The sequence below is a fragment of the Gekko japonicus genome, unplaced genomic scaffold (genome assembly GCF_001447785.1).
Source record: "Gekko japonicus isolate JY-2015 unplaced genomic scaffold, Gekko_japonicus_V1.1 scaffold585, whole genome shotgun sequence".
NCBI lineage: Eukaryota > Metazoa > Chordata > Lepidosauria > Squamata > Gekkonidae > Gekko > Gekko japonicus.
The window spans coordinates 119,825-138,741 of NW_015170291.1; the positions used below are offsets into that span (position 1 = coordinate 119,825).

Sequence of the window (18,917 nt, forward strand, 5' to 3'; positions counted from 1 at the left end):
ACCATCATTCTAACCAGTGGTTTTTAAACTTGCCACTCTCTGAGAAAATACTCAGCTCTCAAAAACTACTATATAATTTTAATGTCAACCATCCTAAAATGCATAAAATATTTCTACATTCTTACCACTTCCTATTTTTTGTGTAATAAAAATGTTTCAATTGTTTTATCCAGTTACAAATGGAACATTTTAAGAATTGTATGTGCAAATGACTTCATCAGAATAACAACTGAGTTTACTGCGTAGCTTTCAGCTGCTCTACGATATTTGCTTTTTTTTCAGGAGATGTAGCAATAGCATTATTTAAGTACAGTAAACTATAATCGCACCTGCCAATAAGATTGGCAAATTTTTATTGGCTTTGCTTCTTTGCTTTTGAGAGCTGTGATGTGGTTTGATACTACTGACATTGAATGCTGAGAGGTGATTTGGTACTGACATAACCTTATACTCTATTAGAATTTTTACATGTCAATTTCAGTCCTTGTGTATTGATTACTGTGAATCTGCTTCATCTACAGCGTCTTTGTCCTTACATCAATCCGTCATCCAGGCCACAAAAATTAGATAGGGAAAAAGGGTCTTGTGGTATTTCCCAAGTTCTTGGGTTTGATTAGGTTTCAAAAAGGAGAGATTCATAGTTGTGCAGCAGGAGAGAACTCTGTCAGTGAGTCATGTCAGGTGCCTTTGATCAGTCATAGTTATTGAGATGCCATTATGTGGGAGGAGGGAAAAGTCATTTCTGAGGGTTGTAGGTCTAAGCCTTTCAAGGCCGTATACGTTGATACTGTTACCTTGAACTGTGGTCAAAAGGTATAATATTATTTTCCTAATTATTGACCAACCCAATTAGGAGGCAGATTGTTATGTCCTGCTCCACCTTCAGAGTGCTTGCATAAACAGCGCCACATAAACGGAACCTAAATCTGTTTACATTGAACACAGTGCTAAATTATTGTATGTAGTGTTAGTGCTTGTAGTAATTACCACATGGTTTTCTTTTTACAGTTTGTGAATGAGTGTAACTGATTATGGATCCAGGTGGTGGAAGTCTTGGACTGCAAACACAGGAGTCCAAAATGCCTCATACCATGATTATGCAAGATTTTGGTAAAATATATTTATATTGTTTTTTTTAACTCACATGTTTGTTAATTAGTTGCTAAGTTAATAATGGATGCCAAAAGTTGCACATAGCATTTCTGAATAGAAACATGTTCTTAGGGACCTGACTATACATAGTGTTCATGCAGGCATTCTGTAAGCCTTTTTTGTGCAGAACTGCTGCCATGTTCCTAAGGCAGTGCACTAAAGGCAAAACCACTCCCCAGCTAGAGTGGCCAACTGCCCAGAGAAAAAAATGTCCCCTCCCTTTCATAGAGTCTTAATAGGGTGTTATTTACCAGGTCATGTTATTTACCTCTGTGTCATGAAAAGCTTCAGGTGCCTATTTTCATATGTTAAGCCTTTGTTAAACAAATAGGACATTTTCCTCCAGTTGATAACCCTCACTACAGCATAAAGACATATATGCACACATATTACAGTGGCAGACACTTTTTAAGTTGAATTGTGGCACATTTCCCCAAAACGTTGCCAAGAGAAGTCTGTCATAAATTATTACTCTGTTATATTACCTACTGGGTGGCATGAGAATACTCTGGTATTTTAAATTAACTACAGTGCATTCTGTGCAGCATGATCCTAAGCCATTTTTGTTCAGAAGTGATGTATTTATTATTTGTCATTCTCCGTTGTTTCATAGTGACTGGAATGGCTGGCACTGCTCATATTGATGGAGACCATATTGTTGTGTCAGTTCCTGAAGCTGTACTAGTTTCTGACGTTGTCACAGATGATGGGATAACTCTTGATCATGGCTTAGCAGCTGAAGTTGTTCAAGGACCTGATATCATCACCGAAACTGATGTTGTTACGGAAGGTGTGATAGTTCCTGAATCTGTGTTGGAAGCTGATGTTGCTATCGAAGAAGCTCTCGATACCAGTGATCATGTTTTGACTTCAGATCTAATAACAGAAACTGTTAGAGTTCCCGATCAGGTTTTTGTAGCCGACCTTGTTACGGGTCCTGATGGACATTTGGAACATGTGGTACAAGATTCTGTGTCAGGGGCTGACTCTCCTACGATGGTTTCAGAGGAGGTTCTTGTCACAAATTCAGATACAGAAACTGTGATTCAAGCAGCTGGCACTGTTCCTGGTTCTACAGTTACCATAAAGACTGAAGATGATGATGATGGCAAGAGTACATCTGAAGACTACTTAATGATATCTTGTAAGTGAAATAAAAGTCTATTTGAGATTGAGACCATTGAGACTGGTGTGATAAAAGGAAGAGAGGCTATTGGATATAACTGGGTTGTGAATTTTTAATAGTATGTTCCTATTCTTGTAGGCTATGCTTTGAAGGATGTTTTAATAAACTGGAGTGGTGGTCTGAAATTCATTTTAAAAAGAGTGCTTCATACAGAAAGGAAAAACTAAATGCACAAGTCAAAGATTGGAAATAACTAGTACAATTGATAACTGGGGATGTAGAGGTTCTAGCTGATAGGTGCCAGTAGTGTGGTGGTCAGGCACAAAAGTCCAAGGACATTAAAGGTTGGATGTTAGGATTTGGAAAATACTAGTACAAGAGCGCTCAGCAGAGATAATGCTTTATTCATGCCATAATGTTTTGATATTGCTGTTCAAGAGGTGATGCTGACAAACTGGAAAAGATTTAGAGGTCACAGGATCAATAAGAGTATTTATGAATTAGAAAAGTGGATGATAGAGCTGACCATGTTTAGATGAGGAAGAAAATGGTTAAATCCTGGATCAAATATAACATTTCTTGATCTCTTAACTATGATTCCGAGATTAGGAGCCTCCTAAAGCTCATATGCTCCTTCCTTCTCATGCTTGTATTGCACACTCCCTTCTCATCATTACTTTATGTCAGCATTGCACTAAATTATAAACATTACTTCACTTTAACTTTATTTTATTCTATTCTGTGTTTCATGCTGGTGTAATACCGTAATAAATGACTTTGAACTTTGAATCAAAGTTTGAAATTATGGTTAGAATTGGATTTTGGGTTTAAAATTACCTGTAGTTAATATTTAACTTAGCCTTCTCCACCCCTTGCAAGCCAAGGGAATTAGGACAAATGAGGAGAGGAGGAAGGGTGTGTGAATCTGAGGGAAAGGTGGAGGGGTAATGTGAGCCAGAGGGTTTCATCCCATTTTATGATTGTTAGGCCTTCATTGAAAATAGATGGAAAATTAAATTTTTAAAAAGAGAAAGAAAATAGTTGGGAAATGATCCTTTTCAGATATTCCAAGGGTTGTCAGAATGCCTTTGTGACATTGTGCACTCCACCTCTTGCAAGGTAATCTCTGACTACTCTGTGTATTGTGTTCACGTATCACAAAAAACAGCCCCATACAGCCCATGTATACTTTATCACACGTTTTCATCTTTATGTTATACTTCAAATGGGCTGAACCCAGATTAACTTTTTTCAAGTTTCTGGTTTTCTCCAAAATTAGTGAAATTGTGCTACTGATACTGAGAATATTTGAAATGTAAATTTAGTTTTGGATTTTGAAAGTGTTGCAAATTAGCAATGGCCCTGTTTTAGGTGTACTACTTTGGATTTCTTTGGCTGTTTAGCAACGTCCTCACTGATCATTTGCAAGAGGCCATTTTCATGTTCAAAAGGTCCAAGCAGACATATTGGTCAGATGAGTGTAAAAGGAATATTTATTGTACAATAGAAGATTAATATTTAAGTGACATCTCAGCAGATTAGGACAGATTTTTCATTGTTCCTAGCCATCAGTAATAAGAATAATAATTGTGTCAAAACTGAATAGTCTTTCCCAGTGAAGTAGTCACCCTTGTTTAGGTGCAATCTGTAGAGTTTACATTTTTAGATTCTTTTGTATTTTGCAGAAATAATTTTCTAAATATTAAATGGTGATTGTGTTCCTTTGGAACAGAAGCACAGATGGTCCTACTATTTTCATTGGTTATTTTATGGTGTTATATTACCATGTGTTGCATGACAACTTGCAACCTGGTGCAAATTTGCGAGCAAGAGCTTAAGGGTGTACTATTAATGAATTATGAGTTAGTCTCCAGATTTCTCCATTTATTCTGTGTTATGTTTAACATATATCGTAGTTAGTTATCATGGAGATTTTATTTTCATTGTTAAACAAAAATGTTCACAGTAAAGCTATATCCATCGAAAGCCATAAGGCTCTGGAAATCTTACAAAACCTTCCACAGTTGTGTATGGTGCATAGTGCATGAGCTCTCTATAATATATTTCAGTTGGAGTACATTTCCTTTAAAGGTGAAATTCAAAGAAATTTATCTTGCTTTTACACAGATTACTTAAAGATAGTTTTGGAAAATATATAAAGTGCAGCTAAGGTAGCTAGCATAAGGAAAAAATATCACATTAGTAACATAAAACATCCTTTTTTTGTTTTTCAGGTTTGCGATGTTCAGACATCCACAGTGGATTGCTAGCTCTTGATCCATATGATGGATGCTGCATGCACAATGCTGGTGATCCTATACTCACTACAGAACCACACTGGAGCTGTCCTTTAGGGGTAAGGTAATATTCCACCACCACCTCCTTTTAAAAAAATATGTTACAGCATAGCAGGGGTGGGCAACTTTTTCTTGGTGTTGAGCCATTTTCCCCAGCCAACTGCTTGCCATTCTAATAGGGCCCCCACCTACCTTCACACTCCCCATAGTGGCGATGTTATGACAGCGTAGCAGGATGGTGCCGTTTGTTGCTTAGCAATGTCTGGCGTTACCATGTGGGCCATGAGCATGTAAGCTGCAGGCCGAATGTTATTGAGAACTGATAATGGGCCATAAATTGGGTATCTGGGCCACATCGTGTTGGCGGAAAGTTGTCCACCCCTGTAATACAGCATTGCATCGTTTGCTAAGATTAAACATACCTCCTATTGTTCCCAATGAGATATAAACTAGGAAAATCAAATTTTTAAAAATTTTGCACAGCTGTTAAACTATGGCATGTATCTCATGGGCTTCTATGGTGGGTGTGATATCACCAGCATAGTGCATGCTGAGACATCACATGAATTGGGAGCTGGCAATCCACAGTGAATCTGAACATCACACACCTGGAAACAGCAAAAAAGGTAAGTTAGAGGTGGTCAGAATTCTCTTTAATGTTTATAAATAGTTCTTCCGTAGTTACTTTTGTTGTGAATGGCTCAATATAAAATTGATAGCTGGTATTTCCAGGTATTGATTCAATATCTTTCTTCTTCTATGGGCTTAGTCCCAGAAATACTCCTAAAGCTTTTAGTATTAAAATGAAAAAAATTGTGAGATGTGTGGGATTAATGAAAACGCGGTCTGTTTGATCCTTATTTGTGTAGTCCTGTTTGTCTGTCTGCAAGCTTTCACGCACTAACTGTTTATGGAAGAGTGCTAAGCCCGGGGTACTTTCTTGGGGGCCAAAAGGGGTTAATTTAGGTGTCTGAAGGCTGCAGTGAATGATCATATTTTAGTTGTTAGCATAAATAATAGACTTACTAGGCATCAAGCTACAGTTGATAGGTATACTGCACTTGTATTTAAACCATTTATTTAATTTATTTATATCCCATCTTTTCCCCAATCCAAGTGTTTCAAAGTGGTATAAAAACATATGTGCTAAGAATAAGCAAAGTGCAAAATCATTAAAATTAGCTATAAAACCACAACAACCAAAACAACCTACAATCACCCATTCCCTAAAAAATATTCATAGATTATACAGATTAGCCTCCTGACCTAAACAACATTGCTGTGTATATCCTGCACTCTCAAGCCAGAAGTGCACAGGGGTTCTAAAAATGTAAATATGTAAAAAAAGAAAAAAATAGAATAAAAAAGAAAACAACACAAATAAACTGAGTAACATATAATTCAGCAACATTTAACTGATAACAAAAAGTCCCAGCAAAAACCAAGAATAATAAATAGCTGATCAATTAAAATCAACGTAAAAGCAGAATTAAAACCAGCCAGGGCAGATAATACAGAGCTGTCAACATTCTGTAAAAACCTGGGAAAATAAAGTGTCTTCACCTGGTCCCTAAAACAAACAAGTTTGGCATCAGGCAGTGAGCTACCAAAAGTGTATTTCAGACTGTTTGGCACATTTATATGGGAGCAGGCGGCCTTCAAATAACTCCTGTTGTCCTGACACCCTGACCCGGCTGGCCAAAGTTAGCCCAATCTCATCAGATCTCGGAAGCCAATCAGGGTTGCCCCTGGTTAGTATTTGGGTGGAAGACCACCTAGGAAGTTCAGGGTTGCTACACAGAGGCAATGGTAAACCACCTCTGAATGTCTCTTGCCTTGAAAACCCCATGACTTAGGACAATAGTGCTGGAAAGTGCTTTAAAAAAGAACTGAATTTGAGTTACCTCTATATTTTCAGTACCGTTGCCTTTTTGCCAGCACTTTTTCAAGCATGTTTCTGTAGACATAGTGAGATAACATAATTATTAGGAATTATGAAGAAAAACTGAGCTATTCAGTTGTGCAATAAAATACCATAGAGTACTGTAAGTACTCCAGAAATAGTGTTTTCTTTTCGCCTTTCCTGGATCAACTTTGGGGAACTAGAATGTTCCCTCCTGTGATTGCCGTTGACAAATTGTTTCCATGGCAGGGAAATTCAGTAGATTTAAACTCCTTCCATCTGTGTTAGTCTAAGTACATGTAAATATTTCATGTGTTAGACAAGCATACGTGGAAGAAATATTTGAGCTCCACTCTGTTGTGAAAATAGCCAGCACATGAAATAACTTTTTAACAACAACCCCAGGCATTTACATTGGGCCTTAGAGTCTGATCTTTATTACCAGCATGGACTGGAACTGACTGGATACTAAACTAAATTCTTGAAGTTAAAAGCAATGTATTCCCTTAGACTGCCCTTGCAATACCTGTCCATTAATCTTACATTGTAGAATTCCTTCACTCTGTTCTACTTTATTCTAAATAAGCGTTTTGGATCTCACATTATGTAATAGAAAAGTAGGAGGTTTGTGCCAATCATGAAAGTAGCAAAACCAGGTTGCATTTGAACAAGTAGCCGCTTCTGCATGTTCAGGAGATTCCTCAAGGATACAAAGAAATATTATTTTGTTAATTAACCAAAGGAGTCCTGATGAGGACTGAGCATGTCCTACACCTGAGGGCTTACAGAATCCTGAAGAAAGGTTTGGGTATGTGTAGGGGGGTAGACTTTTAGTTTGTTTAGCTGCACCACTCCCTGCAATGCTTTGTGGGTCCCTGACTTGCTCCCCGTAAAGGTGAAATTCATGGCTGAGTGCCCAAGAGTAAGGCAATCCCACAAACAAGGTAGGGCTTTCTGTGTTTGCGTTAAGAAAAAAATAACCTTATAAATTAGAAAAAAAGACACACAACCCCCCAGATAGCTTCATGAAGACTAAGAATGCCCAGTGTTTCTCAGGAGTCATGAAACGTTGGGGGCATTTGAGTGAAGTCAAAGAAAACAAAAGTTGGGGGTAGGGGAAATTGGCCTGTCATGGCCCACCTATTACAGCTTGCACTACAGTTTGTGGTATCTTTGAGTAAGAGATCTAGCGGAGGGCACTCATTTCCCCCCCCCTCTTTTTGATTCATCATGGTCACCTAATTTGTTGATTACTGTTTGCTGGTAAAAAGTGGATATATCCCAGTACTTTTGTGTTTAACACTTATGAATTTTGTTCTGAGGTACACCCCTTGGAATCCTGGGTTAAGGGTTGTGACTTCAAGAAAACAATTATTATATTTCCATTATGATACTGTTGCCTTGCAGGCAAGGTGTTCATGGTTTTTAACAGATATGTTTGAGGGGGAAAATGAGGTAAGATATTCCTCATGTGTTTTATGTATCCATGCTATTACAGGTGCAATAAGTATTTTCATTACATCTTGTTTCACTGCAGTTGCTTTCATGGTAAACAAGCACGGTGAAATAGGAAAATGGAGCACGAACCTATTTAGAATGTTGTTACAAGTGACTGCAACATATCAGTTCTTATCACCAGCTAAGGGTGTGCAATCCGATATTGCCAGTCCAATAAAATGACCAATATTTCCTGTCTCATATTAAATGAGTAGTATCTGATGCCATGAAAGACTTTCCTGACATTTCCTGGTTCTGTTATTCTTTCCTTCCAGTAAATACTGGAGATATTTGAAATTACATCAGGAAGCCTTTTGCTGTTCACGGCTGGTTTGTGACACAGGCCCTTTAAACTTAATCTGCTTATTATCTGTGGTAAAACCCCAGGCCAGGTCTACCTGCACTGAAAATAATGGCCCCTTAAAGTTTAAAGGTCCAGTGTGCCACATACCAGCTTGAGAGTACTCTAAATAATGGCCCTTCAAACTACCGTGTTTCCCCGAAAATAAGACACTTTCTTATATTTATTTTTTCTCAAGAAGACACACTAGGGCTTATGCCACAAATGCATAGAAATCCTGCTAGGGCTTATTTTTGGGGTAGGTCTTATTTTCGGGGAAACAGGGTAGGTGTGGGCTCCCCCCCCCCCCCATAGGCAGCAGGAGTGGTAGGAGAGGAAGGAGAGAGCGCAAAAGTGTAAAGGCTATTATTGTCAATGGGTGGCAGACCTGACCTCAGGTCCTCCTGTTTAAAAAATTAAAATAATTGGTGGTAGGCCTGGCATCCCAGGTCTGCTACCTATTTAGGGTGTCCCCCAGTTGGTCTGCAGCACACTGGCCCTTTAAATGTCAAAGGCCAATTTTTTTTACTGGGGCTAGACATGGCTTCCAAAGTTTGGAGGCCAAGTCTTCTCGTTGAAAATAATAGCCCTTTAACGTTCCACAGACCAACTGGAGAGCCTTCCTCTGTGTGCCCTCTTTTTCTGCCTCTACAAGAGAAGGCACTTGCAAAACTATTGTTTTGTACTGGAAAGATGGAAAGGGCATGATTATACCCTTCACTGAGTACTGGGATATTGTTCTAGTATTTCCAGCATGATAGCAACATTTCCAATATTTAAAACAGTAATAAAGCCCTTCCTGACTTTCTAATACAGATTTAAAACAAAAGTGTGTACTCCATCACCAACCTGGAAATATGTAGAATCCTTCTCATACTATATTTGTGCACTGACCATTACCCTAGGTGTGGTACTAAGAAACCTTTTTTGTGTCTTTTACCATTTCCATCTATATATCTAATTCCCAACATGCCCCCTCCGTGTGGAAATCTAAATCCGCACATCGGGGGCACTTGGAGGGCAGGGAGATTTTCCTGCATGTTTGGAGCAGTCCCCAGATGTGCAGAAAAATCTAAAACCTGTAAATATAGGGGGGATATTTAAATCCCCCCTAAAGTAAAAGAGCATTCCCTGCACAGGCACAGGGAACACTCTGAGAATGGCTTCGCCGCCGCCAGGGAGAGAGAGGGGGTGGAGAAGGCTTGGCCGGCCAGCAGCTGTAAGCCGCTCAGCCCTCGCTGCCCCCCGGGGGGGGGGCGATAAAGTTTGGCGGGCCGAGCTCAGGCCTTGCCACCGCTGCTGGTGGGGTGGAGAAAGCTTGGCGGGCTGGCCAGGCCTCACCGCCGCCAGGGAGGAGAGGGAGAAAGCTTGGTAGCTTATAATCTGATACATGAAAAATGTACAAGCAGAGACAAATCAAAGTTTGTATGCTATTTACTTTCAGATTGCTATATGTAAAAGCCATATGCCTAAATTATATAGGAATAACAGTGTAATTCCAAACCGAGTTTGGGAGTACTCCAAATAATGGCCCTTCAAACTAGTTGTGGGCTTCCCCCCGCCCCTTGTAGGCAGCAGTAGTGGTAGGAGAGGAAGGAGAGAGCGCAAAAGTGTAAAGGCTATTATTGTCAATGGGTGGCAGACCTGACCTTGGGTCCTCCGGTTTAAAAAATTCTAATTGTGTTGAAGTCAGTGGGCTTAACAAGCTGTAACACTGCTTAAGATACCACTGTTAGTAAAATTTTGTTATTGAAATTTGACATTTATCCTATTTATTTGACATCATTGAAAGGTCTGCTTACTTTGTCTTGTGTTGTAAATTTACCATTCTCTTATTCTTATTTTGTTTGTGTGAAACCAAAAGTAAAGTTGTGTACAAGAGCATGTAGAACTGGTTATTATACATCAAACAGAACGAAAAAATTTATTTCAAGTGAAAAGAAGGAAAATTCAATGGGCCAGTTGTTTCCTTTCCTAAGGGTTTTTTGTTTTGGTCTTCCAAAACATCATATGTAATGCACCAGTAACCTCCTTGTCTTGACAGCATCTCTTGTAACACACATCTTCTGACATCTCATTATTCTTGCATCTCATAGTTGCTTTACTGCTTTTGAATAGGTTTGAATTTAGGTTTGCCAGCCCTAAGCATTTGTACATTGCTTGTTACTGTTGGCACTATCCATAGAATTGCTGCTATCTGCTGCATCCTTCTGTGACATAGATGCAGTTAAGTATTATCCTGCATAAGTATATTTTTAAAGAAAACAAATGTTGCATTTTATTGACAAGGTGGTTGTTCCAGGAGAAAGCTTTTATTGTAATGAATCAGCTTCCAATTGTGTGCTGAGTAGTTAAACAGTTAATAACCGTATATATATTCTAAAAAACCTCACTCCACAGGTGGCACAATTCACTCCTTTGTGTATGTGTACACAGGAGAGGATTCGAGCAGGGCATAATTGAGCCCTTTCCTCTCCTTTCCCCAGAACAGTCCCCCTTTCCCCTTGGCACCAGATCCAGTTCTTATTTCCAAAGGAAGATCGTGTATATTGATGCATATTTGTGTCCCATTTTTGCTGTTTCTGTATTTAAATCCAGTGGCCCTGCTTTGCTGCAAGATCCCAGGTCATGGGCTCCCTGTGTTCTTGATATTATCATGTCTTTCCAAGAGCTGTTGGGAGAGAAAAGGGTTCTGTCATGCCATGTGAAACAGATATAGGTAAAAATTGCACAGGCAGGAGGGGATGGATTATGTCTATAGTTGCATTTTTGTAATCTTTCCTTTTATAAATATTTGTCTAGTCACAGAAACTTAGTTTTGTAGTGGTTAGGAGTAATAATACTGATATTTTAAACTGTTTTTAAAGTGAGTGGGTTTTTAAAATTTCTGTTCAGTTCTTAGTACACTGAAAACTGCTGCCGTTTGAGCAGTTACATCAAGTGACATCCAGCACAGGCAGTACAGGCACATCTGAAGCAAAGATACACTTTGCTTAAGTTTAAAAAGCTCTGTTCAGCAGCTGCTAAGAATATTGATACCTAAATGTAAAAGTATCAATATTATTAACAGCTGTTGAACATTGCATTTTAAACTTAAGTCATTTGTGTGAGTTTTTCCCCCCTTCCTCTGTGTAAGAGAAGTGATTCCTCCAAAGGGTACAGAGGTGAAGTCATGAAACTGGTTCCAACAAAGTGAACAGCTGTGCTCAGTTTGCCCCTTTATTGTTGATTGGGCTGAAAGAGACCAGTTGGTGTATCGCTATTATTTGTGAGTTCAGTTAGGGACCGATGCAGACAGAACATTTCATGGTTAAGAGATGGGGTGTAAGCCTAAATCACACACTACCTTCCCTCAGCCCCTCCCCTCTCCTGCCCTTCCACTGCTAGTCTTAAAGCTGGGTTTTAGGTTTGCACTGGATAGGATTTGTTAACTGAGTAACAAAGCCTGTTTAGGAGGAAGTCTTGTTTGCTGAGCATAGTTATGGCCTAGCAGATATTCACCTTAACCATGGTTGGAGAGAGGTGGAATTTGCAGACAGGAGAAAGGGGCTGTGAGGATGGTACATGCGATCCCTCAGCCTGCTCTAGGCTCTTAAGAAATCGTAGGAGTTGCATCTGTGTACTGGCCTTACAAGGTAACTTGCTAACTTTTTAATATTGTTACAGTTTTGTCACCTTTCATCTTTTGGAATGCCCTTCTCTGGAAAGCAAGCCATACCTATGTGGTTAGATACTTCGCTTTATCCGATATGTGCCCAGTGTTGTGAAAATGAATACAGACAGGGCTAGTATTTGTATTTAAAACTGGTAAGGTGTATCTTTAATACTATATTTTTTGAGGAGGAAATAGAGGATGGCAATACAGAGGCATAATATTATTATGGCTTTGTAATAAACTGTAATAAACATGTCTCTACAATGCACTTGCTGACTTTTTTAGGTGATGAAATTAACTATGTTTGGTTAAACCAGAATGTTGTCATATAATATGTTGGATCTTAACAAAGCAAACTAGAATTGAAGTGGCTGCTTTGCATGTCAGCTTTACAACAGACTTTATATGGTGTTTTTTTTTAATAAATAAGAGCTAGGATTGTTTCTCAGTTGTTGTTGTTCAGTCGCACAGTCGAGTCCGACTCTTCGCGACCCCATGGACTAGATTATGCCAGGCCTTCCTGTCTTCCGCCGTCCTCTGAAGTTTGCTCAATTTCATGTTCGTTGCATCTATGACACTAGCTTCTAAATATCCTCCAATAAATATCCTTTTTATTTTTATAGTGGATGATGTTGGTGAAAAACTAGACCATATTGGAAACACACCGTTAAAAATCAGCACTGAAGTTTCGCATGACAATGTTTCTAAGGATGATGGTTTTGGTTCTGAAGTTATTAAAGTTTACATATTTAAAGCTGAAGCAGAGGACGATGTGGAAATTGGTAGGTATCTCAGCTTCTGATCATTCAATTTGTAGATATTTAGCTAACGCCACCTGTTTACACTGTAAACCAGTGTTTTAAGGTAATAGCCTCTTACCTTACCTGTAAGTCTCTTACATTGCCTTTCACTAATTAATCTAAAGCAAAGTGATGATCATAAACAAAAACTGGTGCCTGTCTATTCCAAATGGCATGAAATTGCCACCACCCCTCCTGCCACAGTTTCAGGACCTGCCCTTCTCCCCAAGTCCTATAAAAGCACTAACAGTGCAACCTTATGCAGAGTTATTTCAGTCTAAACCTATTTGTTTCAGTTGATTAAGAGTGGAGTGACTCTGCACAGGATTCTGCTGTAAGTTTGTTCCTGCCTGTCATATGCCTAGCCTATGAGATTGCCATGCTACATACAAACTTAAATGCTGCCCCACTGTGTTACCTTCCGTAATTATACTTGAGCAATGCCGCTTAGTTGTTAACCTCTTATTTCACCCAAGACGCAGAAGAGAAATGGAAACATTTTACTGATTTAAAGAACTTTTCTGTTAAAATGTTATCCCATGACAGTTATTCCTTCTCTTCAAGGTGGAACAGAGATTGTAACAGAGAGTGACTTTCACAATGGGCATTCTGTAGCTGGAGTCATAGAGCAAGGAGGCGTTGGCAGAGTACAGCGAGAAAAGATGGTCTATATGGCTGTTAAAGATTCCTCCCAGGAGGATGAAGACATTAGTAAGAGAAACAGATTTTTTTCTTCTTGTTGAGAAAATAATCTTCCCATTTCTCTCTCTCATAACTATGCGAACAGTAACCTTTGAATGGGTTTTGATCCTCTGTTCTTAACTTATGATCTTTTTAAGCTTCAAAAGAGGAGGAAAGAAATCCTAACAAGCACACACAACCCCCATCCCCATTGCCTATAGTTTCTTAAGTCACAGTTAGGGGATACTATTTTGAACACAAGGAAGACTCTGTCCACAGACAGGCTAGAATCCAGGCAGCAGTTAAGTGGCTGTGCCAATCTAAAGTGGATATGTCACATCATAGCCCATTGGTCTGCTGTGTGCATAGCAGTGGCTTAGTTGCTTCAGGTGAAGCAGTCCTCTATACGTATACTTGCACATATTCTATTTCGTGTGCATTGTGCCTTAGTGTGTATGTCACAGTGAATGGCAGAAGTTTTGTGGTTGTTTTGATTTTCATGGCAATCCCGGAGGTAGTTTTTGAGTGTCTAAATATGAGGCCCTGAGAGGACTCACAGGGAAGGGATTCCCCATTCTCCCCTACCTTGTTGGTCCCTCTGGTTGCTGCTGTGATAAGCCTTCTCCATCACTTTCCAGCCAGGTAATAGGGCTGGACTTGGAATAGAAAGCTGGCCAGCAGTTGCAGGGAGTCTTGGAGCAGAAAGCACACAGGAAGTGCCTTCTCCCAGCCCTGCCCCCTCCAGCCAGCTCTTGGGAGGGGTCAGAGGGGGAAATCATGGCCAGTGTGCTTTCTGATCCAAATCCAGGCCAGGCCTCTGCCACACTCATCAGCTGGCTGGTGGGAGACAGCAGAGACTCGTAGCAGGACTGCTGGACAGTTTCCAGACCTTCACAAGATGTGTCTGGGATTATCAGTGTTATGTTTAATTTTAGTGGATCCACTGTATTGTGTATAAATAAAACATATCATATGCAAATATGCCCCTCATAAATTAATTGTATATTTCTTAATTCATTGTCAATTTACTTTACTTCTGCACTGGACAAAACCTTTATTTACTTATTCAAAATGCATTAAGATTCGCAGTGTGCATCTTGATGAAAAAGCAATAATGCATGACCAAGTATACCTAATAACTCTTCCTCTTTTACATTTTCTTTAAAACATAGTAACATTTAATTTCATGGTCTGTGCCATTACAGATGAGGTGTATTTAGGATGAATGTTGGTGGTTCAAACCTTATGTCAGCTACGAACTCACTCTGTAACCTTTGGCATGCCACTGTTCTCTCAGCCCTCCCCCCATCTGCAATACGGGGGAAATCATTCTGTTCGGTCATACAGAATTGTAAGGATTCTTGGGATCATATATATGAAACGACTCGAACACTATAAAACACTGTCTAGATGATGATGATGATGACGATGACAAAATGGTGCGGTGTTATTATTTGATGTGGGGTGTGTAGACCAATGTTCCTTCTAAGCTGAGTTAGTGTGAGCTAGATCACAGTATTTTAACCTCCGGCTCACACATTTTTTGCCTTAGTTCAGGGAAGGATGGCCCCAGAGCAAACTAACTTATGCAGCAGCCAAATCGCTCGCTCACAACTTTAAGGCCACTAGCTCACAAAGCAGAATTTTTGCTCACAAGACTCCACAGCTTGGAGAGAGTATTGGTGTAGACTGGCCCTTTGTTTCTAGTACCAAAAGAACCCTTTGACGACCTGACAGAAAGCATGGCCTGAAACTGGCATTGTGATTTTGCTCTAACTCTAGTTTAATTGATAGCAAGCACTGGACTGAAAAATGGATAGTTCATGTCATTAATTAAGCCTCTTCTCCAATCTAAATCTAGATTGTGCTGAAATAGCAGATGAAGTTTACATGGAAGTTATTGTTGGCGAAGAGGAAGCAACATCGCTCCCTGACGCACAGCTTGAAGACTCTGGTGTGAATAAAACTTTTGTTCCTGTTGCATGGGCTGCCGCTTATGGTAGGATGCTAGATTCTCTCTTCATGAGAGTTCCTCCCTCCCCTTCACTTAGTTCCCTGTCCATCTGTAGGGCTCAGGGCATTCACCCAACTCTTTCTACCTGGAGAGCATTTCAGATATTCTGCTGATATAAAAAAATATTGTACCACAGGGCATGACTTCATTTTAAGGGCTCTCCAGAATGCTCTCACTCTTTGGCTCAAGTTTGAACTGAAATAATACATTCGAAATTCTGTCTTGTAGTATAATACTTCATACTAGTAAAGGAACTCCTTGCTCATGCTTAGGCATGCCTGATAGACACATTTTCAAGCACACAGATATAATTGCAGAGGGTAGCTAACCTGCCTAGACTTCTGTGGCTCTTCATGGCTCCTCATAGTTCCCTGATGTTGCTTCAGTTCTCCCCTTTCCACAGAACTTTATAAAAACAGTTCTCATTTCATGAAATTTGAATGGTATTTTAATCACATGGTCCTAGAATCCATGAGGTTAACATTTTGATCAAAACCCACCAATGCATACTTGCCACTAGATGGTGCACTGTGACCATATTATGGTGAGGCTACAAATGCCATTTGCCCTCTCTCTCAAAGACTGCAGGGAAGGGAAGAAACAGCTGAGCAATATCTGCTGCTCTGTATTCCTTCTTAAGAGGTGATCAGATGCTGTCTAGAAGGCCCCAGAAAGGTGCATCTGTCACTGGAAGGGTGACACTTTAGTTGCTAAGTAGTATGACATTTCTGCTTCTGTAACAAGTGGCTTGTTGTAAAAGCTTCATGTGCCCATGCTGCTTGTTTGCTTGCCTGAGCAAGAATAGCAAAGATGCCCTCTTCATGGCATGAAAAACAAAGATGAGTGCTTGGAAACCAGCCAATATTTGTATCTTGTTCTGCAGCAACTGCATCCAAAGTCTATGTAAAATGAAAGTTCATGGGTGACTATTATGTTTCTTTAATTGGGCACCCCTCAGAGAGTGCTTTAAAAAGAAGACTTGGCAATAAAATCTATTTATTGGCTCAATTGCTTTCTCTGCTGGAAAATTTCTAGACCATCTTGATCACACAGCTCTGACAGTGAATTAATTCACTAACTACTGTTTTCTCTAGGAGACGATAGAAGACTTCCCAGGAGGTATGAAGACTGTCAAACACCAGGTGGGAAGATTAAGAATTATTCATATCTCTAGCATTGTAAAGGAATTTTTAACTACCCTTGGGTTCTGTAAGCAATTTAGTATGGATTGGTAGACTAGTATTAGAATGGCAAATTTTAAAAAAATTGAAATGGGAAGACTTGTTAGAACCTTGACGATTTCTAGTGGTTCCCAGAGTGTTAGGGCTACCTACAGCGGCAGCTCTTGGTGTCACTGCTGTGGCATAACCAAGAGCAGTTTCTTCACAATTCTTCCCTCTGGCATTTAAATGCCACCAACTGGCATAAGTATCAGCCTGAACTCCACGTGGAAATGCCCTCCAACCAATGTCTCCACGTGGAGAGAGTTAGCTGGATGGCCCCTGCCTCCCTGTCCCAAACCGAATTTGCGGGACACGTAGGCTAGGGGATGGAGTTTGCCATCAGCACCCTCTTGCAAGATCGCACCGCCCATAGCTACGTCCGAGGCGTCTGTTTGCACCACAAACCTTTTAGTTTCATATGGGTGCGCAAGAATGGGTTCGGTGGTAAAAAGGGCTTTCAGTTTATCGAACGCCTCTTGGCATTCAGGGGTCCACAGCAGCTTAGCCCTTGGCTTAGCAGCCTCTGGTCCCTTCCCTTTTGTTTTCAATAAATCAGTAAGGGGCAAGCTCACCTGAGCAAAGTTCGGCAGAATATTTCTATGGAAATTTGCAAACCCTAAGAAACTTTGAAGTTGCCGGCGAGTTCTGGGGGCCTCCCACCCCAAAACGTCCTTTACTTTTCCCCGGTCCATTTCTGTGCTGCAGGGGGAGATGTGATACCCCAGAAAGTCAATTTCCATTTTATGGAACTCACATTTTGACAGTTTGGCAAACAGTTTGTGCTTGTGCAACTTTTTGAGCACCTCTCTCACCAACTGCACATGAGAGGTCTTGTCGGGGGAGTACAGTAAAATGTTTTCCAAGTAGACCAGCACCCCCTTAAACAGGTGCTTATGCAACACCTCATTTATTAAATTCATGAAGACTCTCGGAGCCCCCTGGAGACCAAATGGCATCATCAGGTATTCGAACTGGCCCAAAGTGGTATTGGAAGCGATCTTAAATTCATCCCCTTCCCTTATGCGCACCCGAAAATAAGCGTCCCGCAAATCAAGCTTGGAAAAGATCTTTCCCTTGGCCACTTCAGCCAAGAGATCTTTGATTAACGGCATAGGGTTAAGCATTTGTAGAGGAGACAGCATTGAACCCCCGGTAGTTGGTGCACAGCCGCAAACCCCCATCCTTCTTTTTCCGGAAGAGAACGGGGGCCGCATACGGGGAAGAAGCTGGCCGGATGAAACCTCTAGCCAAGTTTTTATCAGTAACTTTCCGCAACTCCACCTTCTCCCAGGGGCTCATGGCATAGAGCTTTCCCTTGGGCATTTTATGCCCTGGCAGTAGCGCGATTGAACAGTCAGAGTTGAGGTGGGGGAGAAGCTCGTCAGCTTCTTCTTTGCCAGCTACTCGAGCTAGGTCTCTGTACTCCCGAGGGATTTTGGCAAGTTCTTCAGTAGCTAAACATGCTCGAACTTGGTCATTGCCAGGAGCCACACCCCACTTCAGGTTCCAGAGATGGCCTTGGCATTTCGGGGGAGATGAACTTTATAATCCTGTCACCCACAAAATATAGGGGTCATGCCCGTGGAGCCATGGGTTTCCCAGTACCAGGGGGAATCTGGCCCCCGGGGACACAATAAAAGTCAGTTCCTCCCAATGGTCCCCTGCCCCCATGCGTAACGATACAGTCTCATATTTACAGGGCTCTTTCATCAGGGACACGTCCATTTGGGTGAAGTCCAGGGGTCTTTTTGTAGAAAAAGAGCTGCTGGAGCTCATTAGCATAACTCATTAGCATATGCCACACCCCCTGAGAAGTAGAGCGGCAGAGGGAGGGTTGGGGCTTCGTTCTCGCTACTCCGGGCTCCGGAGGCAGAGAGAACGAAGGGGGGGGTTCTGGCCTTTGCTCTCACCGCTCAGGAGCTCCTGAGCGGTGAGAGCAAAGGCAGAGGGACGCTGGGAGCTCCTGAGCGGCGAGAGCAAAGGCAGAGGGATGCTGGGAGCTTCGTTCTGGCTGCTCCGGGCTCCGGAGGCAGCGAGAACGAAGGGGGGGGGTTCTGGCCTTTGCTCTCGTCACTCAGGAGCTCCTGAGCGGCAAGAACAAAGGCAGAGGGATGGTTGGGGTCCGTTCTCGCTGCTCCAGGAGCAGCGAGAACGAGGGGGGAAGGTGGGCCCTCCTCCCGGCTGCTGCACGTAGCTGGGAGGAAGCATCTATGGGGGGGGGGGGGGGGA

The 18,917-nt window shown here is 41.1% G+C and overlaps 1 protein-coding gene across 5 annotated transcripts in view; it reads left to right on the top strand.

Moving 5' to 3' along the window:
• The window catches only part of ZNF711 (zinc finger protein 711), a 35,519-nt gene that overhangs the window by 6,291 nt on the left and 10,311 nt on the right, over positions 1 to 18,917 (top strand). For 2 of the 5 annotated variants that reach the window (XM_015417900.1, XM_015417901.1), the window contains 6 exons: positions 1,009 to 1,110; positions 1,766 to 2,296; positions 12,594 to 12,752; positions 13,335 to 13,481; positions 15,313 to 15,450; positions 16,560 to 16,607. In XM_015417900.1, the coding sequence (XP_015273386.1) occupies positions 1,032 to 1,110; positions 1,766 to 2,296; positions 12,594 to 12,752; positions 13,335 to 13,481; positions 15,313 to 15,450; positions 16,560 to 16,607 (1,102 nt within the window). In that variant the 5' untranslated portion in view covers positions 1,009 to 1,031. Of the gene's footprint in view, positions 1 to 1,008; positions 1,111 to 1,765; positions 2,297 to 5,087; positions 5,202 to 12,593; positions 12,753 to 13,334; positions 13,482 to 15,312; positions 15,451 to 16,559; positions 16,608 to 18,917 lie in introns of those variants that run through there. The other 3 variants (XM_015417903.1, XM_015417904.1, XM_015417905.1) reach the window with 3 other exon arrangements.